Here is a 22215-nt window from a genome sequence, read left to right as displayed (position 1 = left end):
CACATGTGTTACATAAAGCATTGGATCATAAAAAAATTGGTATTTACCGCTGGTTACTAGATACTTTGGCTCATATTTCATGTCATTGTTGTTGACATGCTGTGGTTCTTCGGTCGGTGAAGTGATATTAAGATTTCTGTTTTTATTATCAATATTTCCTTATTTGTTGCTTTGAATAAGAAATTGGTAAATTATAAAGAAAAGTAAGAGTATTTGATAGGCCCTGAACATGTCATTAATTAAAGAAGTGCTTTCAATGCAGTAAGTATTTTTTGACGGACATTTCAATGTGCCCGTATTCCTTTCTTTTTACACTATAAACAATAGAAAACTTGCTCGCATAAATTTTTAAAAATGTTAGGAAAACATCAATACAAGTTAAGCTTTTCATCTATATTTATGTAGCTTTATGTGCGTTAAAAACTGCTTTAGGTTTGAACCAAATATATTGAATTCAGTTCGTCACAAAAAATTTAAACATTAATGTTGTTTTTTGAATAGATTTTTGAACAATTGAAGTCAAGACTTTATACGTAAGAACGTCAATACAGAAATTAAAGATAGCGTACAAGCTGGGTGTCACCATCAATGGATATTTCATCAAATGCAAAACAAAATGATAACAGTTATAGTGAAGAAAATATTTCAAAAGATCCTGTGTTTGAAGTGTTAAATCCAGGTGATTTTGATGATATTGAGGGAGTTCAATTACCTAAATCTGATGGCAGTAGTCTAAGTAGCTACACAGAGGTTGATTCACTGCCTCAATCCCCTGGTGTTGAAATGACAATGGCACATTCAGATATGAAAAAATTATTACATGAAGCTGGGAAAGAAAGTGGAGAGAGTTCTTTTGAGGACAACTGCTCATTGTTTGGAAGCAAAAATGAGAAAATGGTTCAACGGGATATTCAATCTAGAAGTGTTGTTGTCGAAGAAAAGCAATTTCATGATGGAATTAAGTTGGTAAACAACGAAAATTCTCACAATGAGGACAAAGAAGTTGCACCTGAAAGTTCAGCAGAAATAATTGAAAGTAAATCAGATGAGATTAAAGAAACACCTGCACAAGATGAGGAAATTTCAACAGATTCATGCAGCTTTATTGATGAGAAAAATGCAACATTATTTCATGAGATCAGCTATCTTGGTTCAACTTCAGTGAATGCTCCAGTTAGTGACATTGAACTTAAGCGTACCATGGCTATACTCAAGCAGCAAAGTACTGTTGCAATGGACATTGTTTTGTCTGTCAGTGCATTATTTGATGGAGTTGTCAAATTTTTTGATCCAAAAAACCAAACAGTCATTGCAACATATCATATGCAAAAAATTTTGTTCTGTGGTCGCGGTGATGAAAATGGTACAGAGAAAGACTGCTTTGCTTTCAATATCTGTCATGGTAGTTCAGATGTATTTCATTGTCATGTCTTTCGTTGTCTTGGAAATGCAAATGTAAGTACATAAGTGTTTGCCAAAGGTTTTATAGGGATTTCGTGACTCAATACTAATTTATTATCATTTCCATTATATGTTTGTAAATGTAGATCATCCAGGTTGGTATAGTCCTGAGAAGGACTGTTTTTGTTGTTGCTGACTCTGAAGATGACTACAGCTAAGGTTGTCGAAACGTCAGTCAACAACAACAAAAACAGTCCTTCTCAGGACTATACCAACCTGGACAATCTACATTTACAAACATGCGACAATACTCCCGGGTTCAAACCATTTACTATATCTCCGTTATAGCCACCAAATATTCTAGCAAGATTTGCACAATCTTTTAACAACAAGAAAAAGGTAAAAAGTTGAACTGAAAAAATTGTCTTCTTATAATATTCATTGTTTTAATTTTGTTGTAATTTCTTTTTCATAGCTACCATCTGGATTGGTCTATAAATTTGATCTTGTCTTTGACATTCTGGAAGATGATGGTAAAGGATCGTATTTATCTGTACCTCGAGATAAAACTTGTTTTAAGCTCCGTCGTGGTGTTCACAAACAAGTTCACATTCAGCTCAACCAGTTGTCTAATCGATTACTAATAATGGAAAGGTTAGAATTTTTTTTTTTAGATTGTAATGATTGTTTCATTAATTTAAGTTTATGATTTCTTTATATTTGGTAGGTGTTTTGGTGTTTTAATTTGTCCTGGTCGAAACGTAACTCAGTCTGATATGAACTTACTGGAAAAAGTTAGAATAGAGAATTTTTGGTGTTTTGTCTCTCAATTTCTGTGAAAAGTATGGATCTATTTATATTTTTGTATAGGTTTCCATGGAAAGCACCGACAATGGCCGTACATATCTTGTCTCGGGAATCTGGGACCCAGAAAGAGAGGATACTTTAGTGTTGAACACCGAGACAAAGAAAAGTACGAATTGTAAAAGTTATTGTTAGGATATATCTCCTCTAGATGATGAAACATTGTTTTGTTTGATTTTTATAGTTGTACAAATGACTGTAGCTGTTGATTTTGTGGTATCAGGCATCAGTGAACCTGTCCGCTTTCTTAAAGAGCTTGGTATTAAAGTCTTTCCATCCAATGAAAGGTTCTGGAATCCAAGTCGTCCAAAGATTAAAGAACAGTATACTCTTGAACTTAAAATGGTTTGTTTTATGATGCACACACTTTTCAAAGTTTTACATTCACAAATACCAAGTTTTATTTTTGCACATACTAGTAAAGGGATTGCTACATTTGTCTACAGGCAAAAGGTGATAGGGAAAGTGAGAAATCTTATGAAGTTTTGAGTCTTAAATGCTCAACGCAACACGAGATCAAAGAAATATTAACATCTCATCCAGGTAAAATTATGTTAAATTATTATGAAATTTTATGTTTTTTCACATTTTATTATTACAGATTGAACAAAATTATTGTTTATTCCAGGGATTATTCCACAATGGTTTATTGTCTGTGTGTGTGTGTTGGGGGGGGGAAGGTGTGCTCTAGTTTAGATTAAATTTTAGTGGCTACTTGTTGACCTCACATGTCTAACACACAATGACAATAGTTTATTGTCTGTGTGTGTGTGTGTTGGGGGTGTGCTCTAGTTTAGATTAAATTTTAGTGGCTACTTGTTGACCTCTGGTTTATTGTGTGTGTGTAAGGTGTGCTCTAGTTTGGATTAAATTTTAGTGGCTACTTGTTGACCTCGCATGTCTAACATTTTCATTAAATTTGGTAAGAATTTTATAATTGGGAGGTTTTTGGAAGTATGCTCACCTATAAAAAATCAAATTTATTTTTCCTTAATTGTTTTTTTGTTTTAGTATTCAGTTTGGAATATTGCAGCCCTTTGCACCTCTTCCCTAAATCCCTCCTGTTTTATTCTTTGTTTAATAAGATCGTGTGTTTAATGACGATTCATTTACGTTCATAAAGATGGTGACGTAGACGATGATGACGATGCTACTGATGAACCATTAATGTCAGGATCTGGTGAAGTTCTTCGTGAATGTTCATCTGAACAATTAGATAGTTGGTCTGAAATAATGACAAAATGGAGAGATGTTAAAAATCGTCCGAAACACTTAGAAAAACTTATACGAAAACAGGTAATTCATAACGATCTGATGCTCACTTGTTGTAACCTCGTCATTTACATACAGTTTTTAGTATGTTTACATTGTATTTAATGTCAGGGTGTTCCTGAGCCACTGAGAGCCAAAGTTTGGCAGAATTTAGTGTGTCTGGATGACACAAATGATCTTATTGAGATTTATAAAGATCTTATACGAAGGGTTTGTATTTATTTGAAGGCTTTCTGACGTAGTTGATCATGTGTTGTGACGTAATTGAACACGTGTTGTGATGCAATTGATCATGTGTGATGTAATTGAACATGTGTTGGGATGTAATTGAACAAGTGTTGTGATGTAATTGATCATGTGATCACAGGAATCGCCGACTGAACAAGTTATAAAGTGGGATATTCATCGCACGTTTCCTGGGCACGAGTATTTTCGATCAAGTGAAGGTGAAGGTCAAGAAAACCTTGAGAAAATTTGTCGGGTATGCAAAAAAACATAGTTTATTTTGGTTACGTATTTACAGCTTATAAGAAGAAGATACAAAACTTTTATGATTTTAGGCATATTCTGTATATGATGAAGAAGTCGGTTATTGTCAAGGAATGTCATATCTTGCTGCTGTACTTTTACTTCATGTAAGTATTTTGACATGTCTAAAAATCTTTTACCGTCAACACTCACTTGCTACGTATGTCTGACATTAGCTTCCGGAGGAGCAAGCGTTTGGTGTTTTTGTCAAGATTATGTACAATTACGGTCATCGAGAATTATTTCTTAATGGTTTTGAAAAACTTAACGAGAGATTCTTTGTTTTGAAAAAAATTGTCGAGGTTTGCCAACCCTTGTTTCATTGTTTTCCAATACGTCATCAATCACGTGATTAACACGATCCACCTTCTTTGATATGTTGTAGGAATTTTTACCTGATCTTTACAGTCATTTTGTTGAGAATAAAATAGAACCTCATATGTTCGGTTCACAATGGTTTTTAACACTGTTTACTGCTAAATTTCCTCTTTCCTTGGTTTACCGTGTTATCGACTTATATCTGAGTGAGGTTAGTTGTAAAACTTTGCCATGGCTGTGTATAGCATGTGTATAGCATGTGTATAGCATGTGTATAGCATGTGTATAGCATGTGTATAGCATGTGTATAGCATGACTAACTTGTTTGTTTATCATCAGGGTCAACAGTGCATTTATCAAATTGCGACGGCTCTATTGAAGGTATTGAAGAAGTTTATTGAACTTTCTTATTTATTCCTAAATTTTTCCGTGACAATAATGTCCTAAGTAATTTACAAAATCTTCCTTTTCAACTTCAAGGTTGCCAAGAAAGACTTGCTACAGCTCAGTTTTGAAGGAATGTTGAAGTACTTTCGCGTGTCACTTCCCAAGAGATTTATCAGCGAGGATGAACAAAGTATCTTTATAAATGTGACTCTTTCCTACAAAGTAAGCGCTCCTCAAACTTTTAACTACCTTCTCACCTCTTGCGCATGCGTCGTATGTTTTACCTTTTGGTGTATTGAATTATTCTTACAGAGTGTTGTAAAAAGTTGAAAAGGTACGAAGAATTGTATGAATTGAAGAAAGAAAGAGAAAATGAGAACCCAGTGGAGAGACTGAAGGTTTTTTCTCGTGTAGTTATAAACATGTACCTATTTTAACAAAAGTTATCATTCAGCTTTCTTTTGTCTAAATTCTTTTAGCGTGAGAATAAACAGCTGATGCTTGCGAATATCAGACTTGAACATGAAAACGATTCTCTTGCACATGAGCTTGTTTCAAATAAGATTTCGCTTCGAGAAAAGTTGGATAAGGTAATTCAAAATTTTATCGTTCTTATCGTCAGTTTGCTGGTACTATTCCTTTGCGATAAAGAATTCAACTATGCAATGTTGTCATGTGACCACTACATCAACTATCCATTGTTGTCATGTGACCACCACATCAACTATGCAATGTTGTCATGTGACCACTACATCAACGATGCAATGTTGTCATGTGACCACTACATCAACTATGCAATGTTGTCATGTGACCACTACATCAACTATGCAATGTTGTCATGTGACCACTACATCAACTATGCAATGTTGTCATGTGACCACTACATCAACTATGCAATGTTGTCATGTGACCACTACATCAACTATGCAATGTTGTCATGTGACCACTACATCAACTATGCAATGTTGTCATGTGACCACAACATGGTTTTCTCATGGATTTAAAGGCTGAAGAACGTGCGGACGATTATCTTCGAGAAATGGAAATTTTGCAAAAGAAAATTCCAGAACTTGAAGACGAAAACGAGAAACTTCGTGCAGAGAACATTCGTGTAAGCAATGAAATGTTTTGCATTTTGCTTATGTAATTTGTGTAAATGCTCGTTATTTTTATAAATGTAGGTGAAGGATTTATTGCGTAAGAATGACGATGAAAGCGTGGCTACAAAATTACGATATGAGTCTGTTATTGAGGAGTACAAGAAGGTAAATTGTTCCCAATCAATCATCAACATATTTTAGAGGAAGAATAAATACGTTTGTTTTACATTTGTCTGTTTCGCATTGATGTTCTTTTATAAAAGGAATAAAAGATGTTTTTGGTGTTTGCAATGGCTTATGCAAACCTCGATGATGTTTGTAAGAACTCTCGAGCAGGTGCAACCCTCGACCTTTCGGACTTGAACTTGCACTGATCTGCTCTCGAGTTCTCCCAGAGGTCTCCTCGGTTTGCATAACCCTGTGCAAACAAAGTGAACATCTTTTTATTTCTTAACACAAATCTCGCCCGTCATGAATTTTTTTAGTCTAGCCGTATTTACTTGTTCATGTTTACGTATTTAGGATGTTATTCTTCGTTTTAATCGTCTTTAATGATGTCTATGATATAGACTTGTCAAATAAATGGTTGTAAATAATTCTTTACATGTGTTTCCATTGTAGATATGCTCAAATCTGGACGAGCGCAGCGAAGAACTGAAGTCAAATTTAGAGCAAGAACTGCGTGAAATCTTGGTAAATTATTAATTACGTAGTTATATGTACCTAAGTATAATTTTAAACGTAGAAAACTACGTAATAATTTTAAACGTAGAAAACTACGTAATAATTTTAAACGTAGAAAACTACGTAATAATTTTAAACGTAGAAAACTACGTAATGATTTTAAACGTAGAAAACTACGTAATAATTTTAAACGTAGAAAACTACGTAATAATTTTAAACGTAGAAAACTACGTAATAATTTTAAACGAAAACTACGTAATAATTTTAAACGTAAAACTACGTAATAATTTTAAACGTAGAAAACTACGTAATAATTTTAAACGTAAAACTACGTAATAATTTTAAACGTAGAAAACTACGTAATAATTTTAAACGTAGAAAACTACGTAATAATTTTAAACGTAGAAAACTACGTAATAATTTTAAACGTAGAAAACTACGTAATAATTTTAAACGTAGAAAACTACAATAAACTGTTTACTTTCATGGTATAACATCCTTAATTTTAGAAAAGAATCAGTTCGTGTACGAACTGTTCAGAAATATTCACGGACAACGACGATACATTGTCAGGTAAGAAGTTTAAGTCAAGTGTAAAGATAGTGGACGCTGACCAGCGCATGAAAGAACTGGAACTAGAGTTAGCGCAGACTAAATTATCATTGGTCGAAGCTGAATGTAACGTGCAAGATCTTGAACATCGTCTGTCGAACTTCATGTCAGCGGTAGCAGCTGAAGAAAGCAAGCCGTGGTTTAGAAGGTCTAAGGTAGGCACACCTTCAAGAAAATAATCTTGTGGTTGAGGAGAGATTGAAGAACAACTATGAACATGGGATGATAATTGTGTATATTGGTGGTATTTATTATCCAATGGTTCATCTAAGAAAAACACAAACTGTACAGTAAAGTATACATTAAGTTATTTAATCTAATGACATGATTTAGGGTGAAATATACAGGTCGCACTCTCGTTTAGCTTTGATCATTACATGTAAAAATCTTTACTGAAATCAATCTTCTTCTATCGAAAGTCTCGATTTCAAAGCCCTAATATCATTCAATATTATAACATGGTTTTGGAAACAAGATTTTTGATGTCTTATACTCAATAAAATGATTTCATAAAGAGTTGAAGATGTCACTTAAGAAATCTATCATGAAGAGACATATTGTCGAGAGTAAAAACTGTTCACGAAAACTCTTCTCGCTATGATGAATTTTTACTGACGTTTTCACTGTCTGAATTGTTCTTCTTGGTAGCCGTACGTTTGAATCTAGGTATACCACTTTCCCGACGGGAATGTAATCTGTAAAAATACGATGGAGGTAAGACTTTACAACCATTTCCCTTTTACATATTGTGTTTACATACGATGGAGGTAAGATTTTACAACCATTTCCCTTTCACATATTGTGTTTACATACGATGGAGGTAAGATTTTACAACCATTTCCCTTTTACATATTGTGTTTACATACGATGGAGGTAAGATTTTACAACCATTTCCCTTTCACATATTGTGTTTACATACGATGGAGGTAAGATTTTACAACCATTTCCCTTTCACATATTGTGTTTACATACGATGGAGGTAAGATTTTACAACCATTTCCCTTTCACATATTGTGTTTACATAAGATGGAGGTTAGATTTTACAGCCATTTCCCTTTCACATATTGTCTTTACATACGATGGAGGTAAGATTTTACAGCCATTTCCCTTTCACATATTGTCTTTACATATGTAAAGAGCCGTGCGACTTTGTTTCAAAGGAATTTCAACGTATGTGACGTTGCAGCAATGTATGTAGTTGACAATATTTGGAACTTAGTAATTTTGTGGTTTGGGTAAAGACAATTGTCAATCGCATTAAAGGACAATAATATACGTACTGTTTATGGCGCTTCTGAGTGAGATCAGGAACCGAGTTGGATAGACGTCTATTCAATAAACTTAATCTACTTTTCGTTTTATCTCTGTTTATCCCACTATCGTCGTTAACAGTCTGTTGAGGTTGGTTGATTGCATCATCTGAGATACTAATGTCCTTTGATTTTGCTAATGACGGTCGTTCTTGCACATCTTTCTCGCTATTATGAAAAATATGGTAAGAAATTCATTTCAGACATTTACTTATCATGAACAACATCTTTACAACATACATCACGAATTTGGAGGGATGAGCAAAGATGCCATGATTGGGTTTACAACAAAAATATCGAATGCCGTTTACTGAACCATCGTTTTTGCCCATACTTGTGTCCAACTCTACTCCTATCCAAAGACTAAAGATACAAACATTATTTATTATAAATTGTCTAGTTACAACGGTCATTCCTACCACAACTTACCCGGATGAAAACTGTGTTTCACCAACATATCTAGTGATACCTCTTCTCCTGTTATCATTCAACATAACAAGTCTATCCCCGACCTAATTATAAACCATAAAGAAATATTTTATGGAGAAACATAAAAACCGTGAAAAATGAATTTCTACACCATTATGTGAACACCTTGATGTTCGTGTTTTCCTCTGTTTTCTGTGTAGGTTGAGGTGAAGGTGACCGGGAAGAAGAACGAGAGCCTGGTAACGAACCACTTGTCGAACGTTTGGAAGGTACGATACGTGTGAGGCTCGTGTTAAGTTTAACAGAGTTAGGTCGTGTTTTTATCGCATGATTATGTGGTTTCGGTATGGAGATTTTAGAAACAGGACAAAATAATCCTAAAAGACAACATTTATCATGTTGAATTAACCATACGAATGACAAACATAAATATTCTACTTTATACCGTGTTTTGGTTTACAGTGAAAGTAGTTTTCCCGCCTACTGATCCATCGTTCTTTCCAACTGGATCGTTGAGTTCAACTCCAGCCCACTGACCTTTAGCGAAATCTGTACTGCCACAGTATCGTAATATACCCATCTAAAATAAAAAACTAAAACCTGTGACGTATGAACCTTGATGAAAACCTTTGACGTCTGAACCTTGAAAAACCTGTGATGTGTGAACCTTGAAAAAATTGTGACGTCTGAACCCTGATGAAAACCTTTGACGTCTGAACTTTAATGAAAACCTTCGACGTATGAACCTTGATGAAAACCTGTGACGTATGAATCCTGATGAAAACCTTTGACGTCTGAACTTTGATGAAAACCTTTGACGTCTGAACCTTGATGAAAACCTTTGACGTCTGAACTTTGATGAAAACCTTTGACGTATGAACCTTGATGAAAACCGTTGACGTATGAACCCTGATGAAAACCTGGGACGTATCTGAACCTTGATGAAAACCTTTGACGTCTGAACCTTGATGAAAACCTTTGACGTCTGAACTTTGATGAAAACCTTTGACGTCTGAACCTTGATGAAAACCTTTGACGTCTGAACTTTGATGAAAACCTTTGACGTATGAACCTTGATGAAAACCTTTGACGTATGAACCCTGATGAAAACCTGCGACGTATAAACCTTCATGAAAACCTTTGACGTCTGAACCTTGATGAAAACCTGTGACGTATGAACCTTGATGAAAACCTGTGACGTCTGAACTTTGATGAAAACCTGTGATGTGTGAACTTTTAACAAAAACTGTGACTTGTGATTTCCTCACAAGAATTGTGTTAACAAACCTTAGTGCCACCAACTATAACGTGATCACCAATTTTCAATCCAATTATATCCGACATATTTACAGATGAATCCTGGCAACGATTGAGAAATATATAAAACGCAGTTAAAATCACGCGATGTGAGAACTAAGAAATGTTGTTTTAAGAAACTTACTGTAGCTGACTCCATCCCTGATTCACTACCACTTGTCTCGGCCTCATTTAGTAATCTTCTTAGTTTGTTGGCAATAACTAACGATGGCGAAGAACGCTCAAAAGTATTTGCTAAAAGGTGATTTCAATACCTTGTTACTACACTCATCAGATGGTTATGAAGCGCATGCGCCTTGTGCAGTTGTACAGAGGTCTCATTATACGTAAATGTGTTATCACACTCAATCTGATAGGTTGGTGAGGTAAGCAACATACATAACACAACAGATGAGTTTACCTTCTGGGATTGTATTTAATGCTGTTCTATTCTGATCATCTTTGACAAATGCATTGGCGCCATGTTGCAGCTATTTGAAGAGTTAACAGTACATCATGACTGACATGAAATCTTTACATTACTCCAAGATGATTTCAAAATCGAATTAAATGAAAACCTAGCGACTTACCAAACACTTGGCAGAGTCCAAACACAGATTGCTCGCGGCTATATGAAGTATTGTTCCATTATCAAACCCAGAACTAGTGGCGTCAATATCTGAGAAGGCAAAAACGATCCACCATCACATTCATACAAATATATAAATTTTTAATATTCCCACCTCTACCACCGCTGGCTTTTAACAGTACTCTGATCACGGGCGCACAGTTAAAGAAAGCGGCATAATGTATGGGAAGCATGTCCGTCCATCGACATCTTATAGAAGGATCTGCTCCCTATAGTAAATCCATTATTTTATAACGTAACTCCGATACTAGAAGAAAACTTTAAAAAAAATGTGTTGTATCGATGAATAGATGAAACAATTGGCAATGTCGTGGATGTCATTAATAGCGTTCCAGTTACCTGAGAAATGAGTTCAGTAACCAAAGCAGTTGCATTATCAACATCACCAATACCCACTGTAAGAAAAAAACGTTTCTAAAGTACATTAAGCATACACAGGTTTGCTAAAGTAATTTATCTCACCAGATCCAGATTTACAAGCATAATGAAGTAACGTCATGTCAGTTAAACCATCGCGGTCATTGATACCTCCACCACGTCGTGTTATCTGAATGGTAAATACATTACGTCATCATCTTGGGTTATTTAATCTCCCCATCTTATCTCTCTATCGCTTATTCTTTAGAAAATGGAGTATTTAAAGCGTGATTAACGTATCTAAGATCACAGAAATATGTATTCATCCAACCTCGTGAACAAATTTTTCCAAATTTTTTTGCACTTGCGGTACCCATTGTCTCACGATAGCGAATATTTCGGATATGGATGTGTCCTCCCTGAAATTCGTGGTAAAAGCTCAATGGGAATCATAAATTACGGTTCTACAACGGTAGTTTTAGATTTCCCACGTGGGAGTAATGTAATCATAAAGAAAATAGTGACATCGTTTACCATTCTTATGAGCACTGGGTAAATATTTTACTGGTAAATTTTTTAAAGAGTTATCACACATAAATTCCTCCATTTCAAAGTTGTGTACTGTTTAGGAAGTGAAGAATTATTTTCTGCGAGAACACTTCAAGGAGATGCACAACGAAGGTTAGTATAAAATGTCTTTTAAGTGTAGAAATGAAAAGTTGTTGTAAAAAATGTTGTCAGCATTGTACATACTTTGATAAAATCTCCATACAACCTTCACAATCTGGATCAAAAAATGTTGGTTCATTTTTCGGGCACTGAAAGAAAAGCTCTTCATTGAATGGAGGGAAGATAAAAGGGTGTCCTAACCAGTAGCATTTTGCTTCCTTAATCAAGTAAATACAAAAACTAAATCTGATTCTCATTGGATAATTAAATCATTTAAATGTCGATTCCTGAATTAAATACAGCCCCTATCTTCCTTATGAATATCTATTTACTATATAATTATTAACCTGTTGTTTAGCAAACCAAAAGTAAGCAACCGGAATGACAATGTTCTATCATAGCAACTGAGATCTAAATACATATTTATTTCTTTAAGAAAATAACATGATAAAAATACAACACCTTATCACAAGTAGGAAAATCAGTGATCGGATGAACAACTGATGTCCTTCTCTATAACAAACATTAAGTGCAGGTATATTGGTAAAAACAGGTTGTGTACAAATTCAGCATACACAAGTCTCGTGATATGACAAAAGAAGGCAGACATGAAATTTTATATCAAGCATTTTGCCATAAATTCAAGACATGATGCACCTATGACACATACATTTATTATACAAAATATTTAGCAAAAGTGATGGTGTTTCATAGCATTTTATCATTATGACAACTAAAATATACTTCAATTTCATGATTTAAGTTCATGACCTAGTTTCATGTATAAGTTCACAAGAAGTTATCTTGTAAAGAAATAATTTCAAATTACCCGCTACATAAATACATTATAGGAACAATGATGTATTTGAGTCATTTCACGATGCGTATGAATGTTTACAAACCTTTTCCGGCATTCTTGTAAGTTTTAGTGTTCTACAAAGTAATTTTAGGTAAATAAGTTACAACAAAACAGTGTTTTTTGTTTGACGAAAAGAAATTCATTAATAGTTCATTAGTTCTTTCATGACAACTTTAAATGATCTGCGTTGTTTACAGAGGTCTGAGAACTAATTATCTCACACAGTGATCTCTAAGGACGCTGGACATAATTATTAATATTTAATAAATAAAATCGGAATTCCCAGTTAATGACCTAATTTTTGCTCTTCATTTAATCGGTTTTGGCATTTTTTTAATAGAAGTAGATAGTGCAGCTTTATTATAATTCACTTACATAAAATCCTGCTCATTACAGTTAGTCACGAATGTTTAATTTGGAATGTTTCGAAATTTTTCAAAGGAAATTTTTGTGATTATTTACAAAGAAAGCGCAAGTAACGTTTATCTCTTTATTCAGGTGAATAATTACGCTTGTTTTCCGTGAAGTTCATACAAAAAATCTATAAAAGCATATCGTCGTATTCAAATTCATTGCAGTAGAGTTAAAAATTTGAAATGAAAAAATATTTTGTAAACCAGTGAGGCGAAGCAAGGAATAAATATGAAAATGCTTTTGTCAAAAGGAAGCACATAGCGTGTATATTCTATGGTAGGAATGTAGCCGCGAAACACGACATTGCTCTCAAATAAAAATATCCATTTTTAAAAGATGTTTTTATTTCGATAAACTTAAGAGGCAATGGCCCAAGTGCTGAGGCTTCATAGTCCTGCTGGGGCAGAAGCAATTACGTACGATTGGCCTTTACATCATTCGAATGGACGTGACGATACACAAGAAATTATTGAAACGATACGATGGGTTGGAGTTGATTTTCCGGAGCTGCAAATTGCCATTGAAAATCGAGTTTTGAACGAATACGACCCAAAGTGTTTTCATAGCATGTCAACAATGTGTGAGCGTTATAATCGGGCCGTCGATAGTGTAGTTAAACTTTGGAAAGGAAGATCTCCACCAAAATGTTTAAATCAGCGTCCTTCGCAAGATTTACTGCGACATGTACTATCGAAAGTTTATAATCATAGTATAAAAGATCCAGAAAAATTAAATTTGTACGAACCCTTTTCACCCGAAGTTTATGGAGAGACCTCTTTTGATTTAGTAGCACAAATGGTAAAAGCTATACCTTTTCAGTCGGAGGAAATTTTTCTGGACTTAGGAAGTGGTGTTGGTCAAGTTGTGCTGCAGGTTGCTGCATCTACTCATGTTAAAGAGTGTGTTGGTATTGAAAAGGCATCTACTCCTGCAAAATATTCTCTAGAAATGGATAGATTGTTCAGACAATGGATGAGTTGGCATGGAAAAACATACAGCCCATTTCGACTAGAGAAAGGGGATTTTCTGTCAGATAACAATGAATCAGAGATTTCCAGGGCATCTATAATTTTTGTAAATAATTTTGCTTTTGGTCCAAATGTTGATCATCAACTAAAGCAAAGGTTTTCACGCCTGAAGGATGGGACACAGATTATATCTTCTAAACCATATTGTCCTTTGAATTTTCGAAGGACAAATCGTAGTTTATCTGATATTGGTGCTATACTAAGGATTACAGAGTTAGCAACAATGCCAGGTTCAGTGTCATGGACTGGTAACCCTGTGTCATACTATCTCCAGATGGTGGATAGCACATTGTTGGAGGAGTATTATTCTGAGTTGAAAAGGAAGAAGGATAAGGAAGAAACCTGTAGTCTTGATGGATCTATTGGCATTGAAGATGAATGGGTTGGCAAGTTGGATGAACTGGATGAGCTATCACAGGGAACAACTGCACGTCAGTGGAACAATCTCATTGCTTTGATAGAACAACACAAGATTGAGCCAGTTGTGGTGAACAAGACAGACACGTTGAATGTTGATTATGTGAAGAAGAAAAAGAAAAAGAAGCGCAAAGATCAAAAGAAAGATGCAGCCTCTAATGTGAAGCGAAAATATCGTAGACATATAAAGAAAAACAATAAGCAAAATTTAAACTATCTTGCTGTCTCTGCCCTTGATAAAGCAACAAAGTCAGCCTTAGTGAAGTCAAGCAATGGATATATTACACCTATACCTCATGGTCTTAATGAGTTTATGGAAACAATGAAACAACAGTATATTGCATTTTGGCAGCACATGCAAACACCACAGTATAATGAATCTTTGCTACAAGATATTGAAGCAGTTCGTAGACGGAAAAGACTTTTAACAAATCAGGTTAAAGAACTGGAGTGTCATATTTATAGTTTACAAGAAAATGGTAAGATGTTGTTGGAGAAACGTATGGAGGAAATTGGTTTGGATGCTATGAAACCAGAAGAAGCGTTCATAACTTTGCACGAGTTAGTTGAACAGCAACTCACTCTAATAGAGAAATGTGTAAACATGGATAAAGAAGTATCAATGCTTGAATCCACAAGTAGAACTTCAAATTTTGATGCTAGAAAGACAGAAAAACATGTCCTTTTGAGTGAGTTACATGTACCAGATAATTTTCGTAAAGGATTGTTAAACGAAGTCATTTTGCAGTCAAAGCGAAAACAAGAACTTCTTGAAAAAATTAAGGAATGTGACACACAAGTGACTGGTCCACCTCGTAAACGAAGGATAAATAAGGATAAATATGATAATGATGATGAAGAAATGGATATTGATGTGGGGATCTATGCGGTTTCAAAAAATAAAGGTAGAAACGGTCCTGGAAAGTCAAAAAGTAGTAAATGTTCTTTAAACCTACAATTGATGGAACCTGCGATGCCTAATCCTTGTTTTACTTTGAGTAGCAGTGAATTTAATCTAGGTCCTGACCAATTACTTACAAAAACCTTTACTGACACTAACGACGCCTTGAAGACAAAGCCTGGAGATCAAATACTTCCGTCGATTTGTACCATCGCCAAGTCATCATCACCTTCAGGTGTAGAGGATTTCAAGAATTCTGTAGAGAGTAACGAAAAGATGCATATCTTTGGTCATGAAGATTCAGACACAAATATATTGGAGTCGAAAGCAAAATCTAATTTCAGCATCGCGCATCTTGCTGGGATTGTAGAACGATCTCAACTTAACAAGCAACAAAATAACATTTCTGAAGAAGCCAAACGCTCATCAGAGGATAAACTTGACAGCAGATTTAGTGGTTCATTGCCATGCAACAAGATAAAGAACGTTGTTTCAAAATCTGATAATCCACGCGAAGATTTGAAAAGTAGAGCTGAAACCGTGTCCAATTCACTCCAAGAAAAATCTGTTAAACTTAATGGTGTCATAAGCGATGTTAATGCACATTTTCAAAAGTCTTTGAATTCAATACGAATTCTACCAAAAGACTCTAATATTCTTCCAGAATGTTCGACATTTAAAGGTACTTTTATTAATCATGGTAAGGGCATCAGTTCTATATTAAATTCTCAGCGACTTCAATCAACAATCGTTAACAACTGCGTACGCGAACCTGTAATAACAACTTCCCACTCATGGAATAAGTCGGAAGGAAGTACTACAACTATTTTATTTAACTCTCGTCCTCTAACCTCGCTTGGCAGTGACTATCAAAATAAAAATGATCAAAAACTTGTTGCAAAAGATTGCTTGCTTGACGGCGAAAGAGTTGAATCAGTTCAAGGATTTATCAATTCAACACGTCCTAATACAATCATATACGGTAGCGAACCGTCTTCAATGAAGAACGTCATTTTAAGAAATGAATCATTGTATTTGAACAACAATGATTTGCTCCCTAGGTATCCAAGTAAAGTTTTGAAACCAAATGATCCAACGAAAGGTGTTAACGGTGTTTATGTAACCACACAATATGGTGATAAAAGTTATCCTAGATAGAACTTCTTCGTCGCCATTCTCGTGTAAATAATAATTTCCTACATATTTAAGAATTGACCACTAATATGCTTGTATATAAAATATTCTTATCAGGCTGGAGAGCACTAGTGTTTTAATGTTCGAACATACTTCTCAATGCTAAATTATCCAATTAAATTATGTGTGTAAATGAGTAGTGCTTTTTGATATTTCATTTATACATTAAAAACAGGTATGTTATATAATATCGTATTTGTAATTTTTACCTTTCCTCCTATCACGATTACTGCTATATTCAGCACCAAAATATTTATACTGTCGTCGTTTTTTATTGACGGACATTGATGTTAGATGGATGTTAACTTTTATCTCTTAGACGTAAATTATTTCAATTCACTGTAAAAAATGTGATAATCGTTCTCACGATTTCAATTACTGCAAAACTGCAAAAGAACATTGTTACACACCGAAAAGTATAAAATAAGTTTAATACTCAATATAATATTTAAATATCAACAAAAGTCAATAAAGTCTAACGCGGCTTTTCCTAAACAACAAGTATAACCAATGAAAAGCAAAGGACGTGAATAACGTCTGCTTGAACAGCCTCTTTCTTCCACAGGTCTGTTCGTTTGACTGTAATGATAGAACGTGCCATTCTACACATCAACGGTCTGAAAGAAGTTGAACAACGGTCAGCTATCTTGTTTCTCTAATTCTTTTACGCGAATGTCGATGTTTTTCTGAAATGGTGGTTTATACTCTGGAAAATCTATTTCATAACCGTATCGTAATCTTCGCGTTTCACGTTCACGCAACAGATCCTCCTGAAGGAAATGCATCATCATGGCAATCATTGACTTGTCATTCATTGAAAGAAAAGCGTTGCAAACAAACCGTTGTTGTCTGAGGTATCCAGGCTTTATGTGGTATAAATGCTATAGATCTGACTTGTTCTCCATCAATACCCAAAGCAGATGCCGCTCGCAGTACGGAGGACTTGGGAAGTAAGGGAGGAAGATCTTTTTCCACTTTACTTTCCTAAGGTATGAAATCTCGTTTTTAATGATAAATAGAAAAAATCGAAAAGATTTTTATATTTTGTTAGCGAAAACGTACTTCCTTATCTTGTGATGAACAAGAAGTGTCAGTTTTACTCTTTTTATTACTGGCAGACTTCACTGTTTTCTTCTTAGCCGAGCTACCACCACCTAAAACATGAAAGAAGAAGGAAAAAACACAAGCACATGTTAAGATAAAACCATGATTTACATAAACAAACCTTTTTTCCCTTTTTTCCCTTTTTTGTTCTTGTCAACTGGAGGTGGAATCTCATCCCAACGTTTTTGAACAACTTCAATGACTCTTGGATCAGCGTACGCCTTCGCTATATCTAATGCCGTGTCACCTTTCTTGTTTTCCAGCTGAACTTTGGCGCTAAAGAAAATAAAATACACTTTTAAAACATGCAATTTTTGAGGAAATAAACAGTGATTTTAATTTGAAGTGGACATAACGACGTATAAAACATGAACTCTCACCCTTTTGAAATTAAATAGCATACAACATCTAGTTTTGAACTTTCAATTGATCTCATAAGCGGTGTTCCTCCATTGATTGCCTGAGCATCAATGTCTGCACCGGAATCGACGAGTAGTTGAACAACGTCAAGCTGACCACAGTGACATGCGTGATGAAGGGGTGTCCAAAAGAAATTATCTTTTGATTTTAAATCAGCGCTGAAGAAAAAATCAAAAAAGATTTTAATGTACGTGAACTCGCATAGTAATAAAAAATAACGTAGATTCATATTCACCCCATGTTTAGTAGAGCTTGGGTTACTTTGATTTTGCCATATTGACAAGCAGTCATCAGTGGGGTCTTGTAATACTTGTCTCTTTGATCGACAGGAGTGCCATAGTTGTTGATCGCAAATTTGATCGATTCTAAATCACCAAACTTCACAGCATCCCCAAGACTTACATAGATTGGGTCTGTATCAAGAGGTAAGCACTTTCATTCTTGACATTGTTTGTTGTTATAGACCATACAAATGATAGCAACTTTCTATCTACCTGGTGAATTAAGATACCAAGCAGAGTCATCATGTATAGGGTGGTCAGGAGGGTGATCTCGATTAAATCTTGTCTCATCAGTAAAAAGCTACAACAAGCAAATACCACCATCACCAATTGATATTACCATCACAAAGTTAATACTACAGTCACTAGTTAATATTACCATCACTGGTTAATAATATTATTCATGGAACTATCACTAGTTAATACTATAATCACTTGTTAATACTACCATCACTAGTAAATAGTACCATCACTTGTTAATATTACCATCACTAGTTAATAGTACTATTACCAGTTAATTTTACCATCACTAGTTAATAGTACCATCACTAGTTAATAGTACTATTACCAGTTAATATTACCATCACTAGTTAATATTACCATCACTAGTTAATAGTACTATTACCAGTTAATATTACCATAACTAGTTAATATTACCATCACTAGTTAATAGTACTATTACCAGTTAATATTACCATCACTAGTTAATAGTACCATCACTAGTAAATATTACCATCACTAGTAAATAGTACCATCACTAGTTAATAGTACTATTACCAGTTAATATTACCATCACTAGTTAATATTACCATCACTAGTAAATAGTACCATCACTAGTTAATAGTATTATTCATGAAACCATCACTAGTCAATGGTACCATCACAAATTAATAGTACCATTACCAGTTGATAGTATTGCCCCCTCTGTTAAAGATACAATCACATGTTGATAGTAAATACTAATGTCTTACTGTGCATTGCTCTATATATTGAGATGGTGGACCACCATTTTTGTTTCTTGGACCTTCTGGAGCTGTGCATATAGGCAAAGGAACTTTGGTCTTGCCCTTAATAATGAAAATAAATACACTACTGTAAACATATAATTTCCTTCAAATGTTTCAAATTCACAAGTATATACTTTTTTTCTTTTCCCCCTTTTTCCACCTCCTTTCTTTTTCTTTTTCTACAAAACAAACATAAGACAAGTTGATTGTTTATGCAGTGTAGAAAATAACACAAATACGGCTCTAGTAACTATGTAAAAATGAAAGTCTACCTTCACTGCTCCAACTTGATACAACTGTAGGTACATAAGAAAAAAAGTACTCCAGTCAATTGAAGTCAATATAAATGGAATCGGGAAGAGTTCCTACCTTGTTTACAAATTTTTTACCCGTTAGAAAGATAGAACAGTCAATAGAGTCTGTTCTATTGGGATCATGAATATCAATTATCTTTTTCAATAATTCATTGTCAATAGGTGCACCTCAAAGAAACAAACATGATTATTAAAATGGATCTTAATAAATCCAAACAAGGTATTTAATGAAATTACATATTATCAATGTGAAAATGATTTTATGAAAAAAAATACCTAATGTTAGTAAACATGTCATCAAATTATCTTTGCTCAGTTTTCCTGAACGACTACCACCTTCATTTTCAACATCAAACTTATAAAACAAATCTAGTATCTTCTCTTGTTGCTCCATCATCCAATCATAAAGCTATGATAATTATGCAATAAGAAAAATGATTAACACAACATAAATTATCCAGTCAGCTGTTTCTTTTAAAGATTGATATTTACTCTGATAGCATATGGCTCAGTCCCAGGCTTACTGCCTCTCCCTTTTGCCTCAGCTTTTTCTGCTTTCTTGCATTCTTTCATTGCTTCCTTATGCTCGTTCTCTTTAGCAATTATTCTTGCAAGCTTTCCTTCCTTGTTTTTACAAAGAGGAGCAACCTATTTTGAAAGTATAAACTATAATTATTGACTCCTATGTAGTAATATGAAAATTAAATATTTCTAGGCAATGAATCACCTCTCTGTGCAAGAAATTTACAAATCTGGCCATATCCTTTCATAGCAGCAATATGAAGAGGGTATTTCCCTGTCTGTTGATTTTACCAAGATCAGCTCCATATGATGCAAGTAATCTGATAACATCAAGGTGACCTTGCTCTGTTGCACTACATGTATGTAACACAACTTGAAAACTAAGAACATAAAATGAATTGCCAAGATTTTATAAAACAGAAAATTATATTAAAACTTACAGATGGGAGGCATGGATGTTTTTTTCATCTAAGACATCCACATTTGCACCTGCTTCAAGAATTGACCTTGAACATTCTACACTTCCTGATAGTGCGGCAGCGTGCAATGCTGAAAATGACGTTTTCTGGAACAAACAATGCAATATTATCAAATAATAACAAGTATATGTAGAAAAATAATGTGAATTAATGTTTTGAATAATGTACACACCAGATGTTTGCTATTTGGATCAGCACCAGCTTCTAACAAGTCCACAACAAATTCCTCAAGACCATCTTCTGCAGCTTTCACTAAGAGAGGCACTCCATCATTTGTCTAAAAGATGTAAGATGGCAATAATGAATGAATGAATGCTATCAAGGGGGACAAAATATGATTTTCAAACAAAACAGTTGATGCAATTATCCATATGCAAATCTCACCACATTATTCACTTCAGCACCATGTTCTAATGCCATTTTTAAGGCAGTTAAGTGGCGTAGTTGATGTCAGGCAGTAAAATAGAATTCCTTTACCGTCGATATTATAAACTAAAAAGAAATAATTTCAGAAAAGTCAGAAATTTGTCCCAGACACGCAATCGGAATGCATAAATGAGCATGAACTATGTATATTAAATGGAACCTGTCATATCTGAGCCAGCTTGAGCCAACACTTCCAAAGATTGAATATGACCATATTCTGCTGCCTTCATAGCAGGTGTTTCATGTTGTTTATTAAGGACATTTGGGTTAGCTCCCATATCAAATAGGAACATGATCATGTCTTTGTTATTTTTGCAAGCAGCAATGTGCAATGCAGTATCACCATTTTCAGGTTCTATGAGACCATTCACCATAAGTCCATTTTTATTACGTTCGTTAACTTGTGTAAGATTTTTCAAATATTCTACTAACCTGAGTAATTGATCAAGTCAGGGACACCATTTGTAGCTAGCTTTTCAATTTGTGTTTTATTTTCCTCTCGAACGGATTGAAAAAGTTTCAAGACTTGAAGTTGTTCCAAACGTGTCTGACATATTGGCATATTTCAACATTGATTTCGAAATTCTTTATTTTGAAGTAACCTATTTCTTGTGCGTTTTCAGTTTGTATCACATACTTGGAATACAAATTTCAAAAAAAAAATATCAGAAAAGACGATAAACCATTATTTTTCCACATAGTTTGCTCATTGTTTAACCATTAGTTGTCATGGATGTATGCTATTTATAATAAGCTGTAGCTGATTGGTCAATTTCATTACAGTTAACAATCAATAAAAATAGAAGGATAATTTGGATAATGGTTAATGATAGTAGATAACAGGAATAGTGGTGTCCCCCAAATGGATTTGTGTGGGTCTGTAATGTACATTGGTAATGCCGTAATGTATTTTTTAATGGTAATTCTTTATGTAGTTCCACTGGGTAGGTCCCTGAATCATGTTACTATGGCA

At 34.4% G+C, this 22215-nt stretch overlaps 4 protein-coding genes and 3 long non-coding RNA genes across 8 annotated transcripts; 4 read left to right on the top strand and 3 right to left on the bottom strand.

The window, feature by feature from the left end:
* The first annotated feature begins 23 nt into the window (after positions 1 to 23).
* LOC124438983 (rab GTPase-activating protein 1-like) lies at positions 24 to 7682 on the top strand. Its single transcript, XM_046989178.1, has 22 exons — positions 24 to 261; positions 502 to 1455; positions 1750 to 1800; positions 1877 to 2055; positions 2129 to 2195; positions 2272 to 2374; positions 2450 to 2610; positions 2712 to 2808; positions 3389 to 3561; positions 3649 to 3747; positions 3905 to 4018; positions 4098 to 4172; positions 4242 to 4367; positions 4451 to 4594; positions 4723 to 4764; positions 4864 to 4992; positions 5085 to 5168; positions 5250 to 5360; positions 5777 to 5881; positions 5952 to 6035; positions 6492 to 6563; positions 7064 to 7682. Exons 2-22 carry the CDS (start codon positions 589 to 591, stop codon positions 7343 to 7345), a joined length of 3165 nt encoding a protein of 1054 aa, XP_046845134.1. The 5' UTR covers positions 24 to 261; positions 502 to 588; the 3' UTR covers positions 7346 to 7682.
* Positions 3275 to 3671, bottom strand: LOC124438986. Its single transcript, XR_006946233.1, has 2 exons — positions 3588 to 3671; positions 3275 to 3490 (listed from the first exon to the last, which is right to left on the bottom strand). It is a non-coding gene; the product is annotated as an uncharacterized LOC124438986 (long non-coding RNA).
* LOC124438980 (CAP-Gly domain-containing linker protein 4-like) lies at positions 7458 to 12959 on the bottom strand. The gene is given in 18 exon segments (XM_046989173.1): positions 7458 to 7861; positions 8447 to 8644; positions 8717 to 8839; positions 8906 to 8988; positions 9071 to 9282; positions 9351 to 9380; positions 9383 to 9485; positions 10193 to 10264; positions 10347 to 10456; positions 10623 to 10692; positions 10792 to 10880; positions 10945 to 11059; positions 11190 to 11245; positions 11313 to 11397; positions 11539 to 11626; positions 11961 to 12025; positions 12339 to 12389; positions 12779 to 12959. Coding segments are annotated over 18 exon segments (1662 nt in total). The 5' UTR covers positions 12791 to 12959; the 3' UTR covers positions 7458 to 7761.
* Positions 11616 to 18204, top strand: LOC124438984. Of its 2 annotated transcripts, XR_006946230.1 has the most exons (4): positions 11616 to 11774; positions 11837 to 11888; positions 17454 to 17678; positions 18057 to 18204. It is a non-coding gene; the product is annotated as an uncharacterized LOC124438984 (long non-coding RNA). The 2 variants fall into 2 exon arrangements; XR_006946231.1 differs by having other exon boundaries at positions 11616 to 11759; positions 17454 to 18204.
* On the top strand, positions 13408 to 16877 carry LOC124438976 (histone-lysine N-methyltransferase, H3 lysine-79 specific-like). The gene has a single exon (XM_046989170.1). It carries the CDS (start codon positions 13516 to 13518, stop codon positions 16651 to 16653), a length of 3138 nt encoding a protein of 1045 aa, XP_046845126.1. The 5' UTR covers positions 13408 to 13515; the 3' UTR covers positions 16654 to 16877.
* LOC124438977 (ankyrin repeat and EF-hand domain-containing protein 1-like) lies at positions 17101 to 21976 on the bottom strand. Its single transcript, XM_046989171.1, is given in 22 exon segments — positions 17101 to 17459; positions 17530 to 17673; positions 17752 to 17843; positions 17915 to 18069; positions 18174 to 18371; positions 18449 to 18626; positions 18708 to 18795; positions 19466 to 19561; positions 19636 to 19680; positions 19774 to 19797; positions 19871 to 19983; positions 20092 to 20224; positions 20308 to 20449; positions 20451 to 20463; positions 20543 to 20605; positions 20608 to 20690; positions 20778 to 20902; positions 20989 to 21093; positions 21201 to 21258; positions 21260 to 21308; positions 21403 to 21597; positions 21675 to 21976. Coding segments are annotated over 22 exon segments (2361 nt in total). The 5' UTR covers positions 21805 to 21976; the 3' UTR covers positions 17101 to 17327.
* On the top strand, positions 18392 to 20983 carry LOC124438985. The gene is made up of 3 exons (XR_006946232.1): positions 18392 to 18638; positions 19978 to 20035; positions 20531 to 20983. It is a non-coding gene; the product is annotated as an uncharacterized LOC124438985 (long non-coding RNA).
* Positions 21977 to 22215: the final 239 nt, after the last annotated feature.

Source organism: Xenia sp. Carnegie-2017, unplaced genomic scaffold (genome assembly GCF_021976095.1).
Source record: "Xenia sp. Carnegie-2017 unplaced genomic scaffold, XeniaSp_v1 HiC_scaffold_19, whole genome shotgun sequence".
Taxonomy (NCBI): domain Eukaryota; kingdom Metazoa; phylum Cnidaria; class Anthozoa; order Malacalcyonacea; family Xeniidae; genus Xenia; species Xenia sp. Carnegie-2017.
Note: the sequence above shows the minus strand (reverse complement) of the source record. Positions and strands in the feature narration are given on the sequence as shown.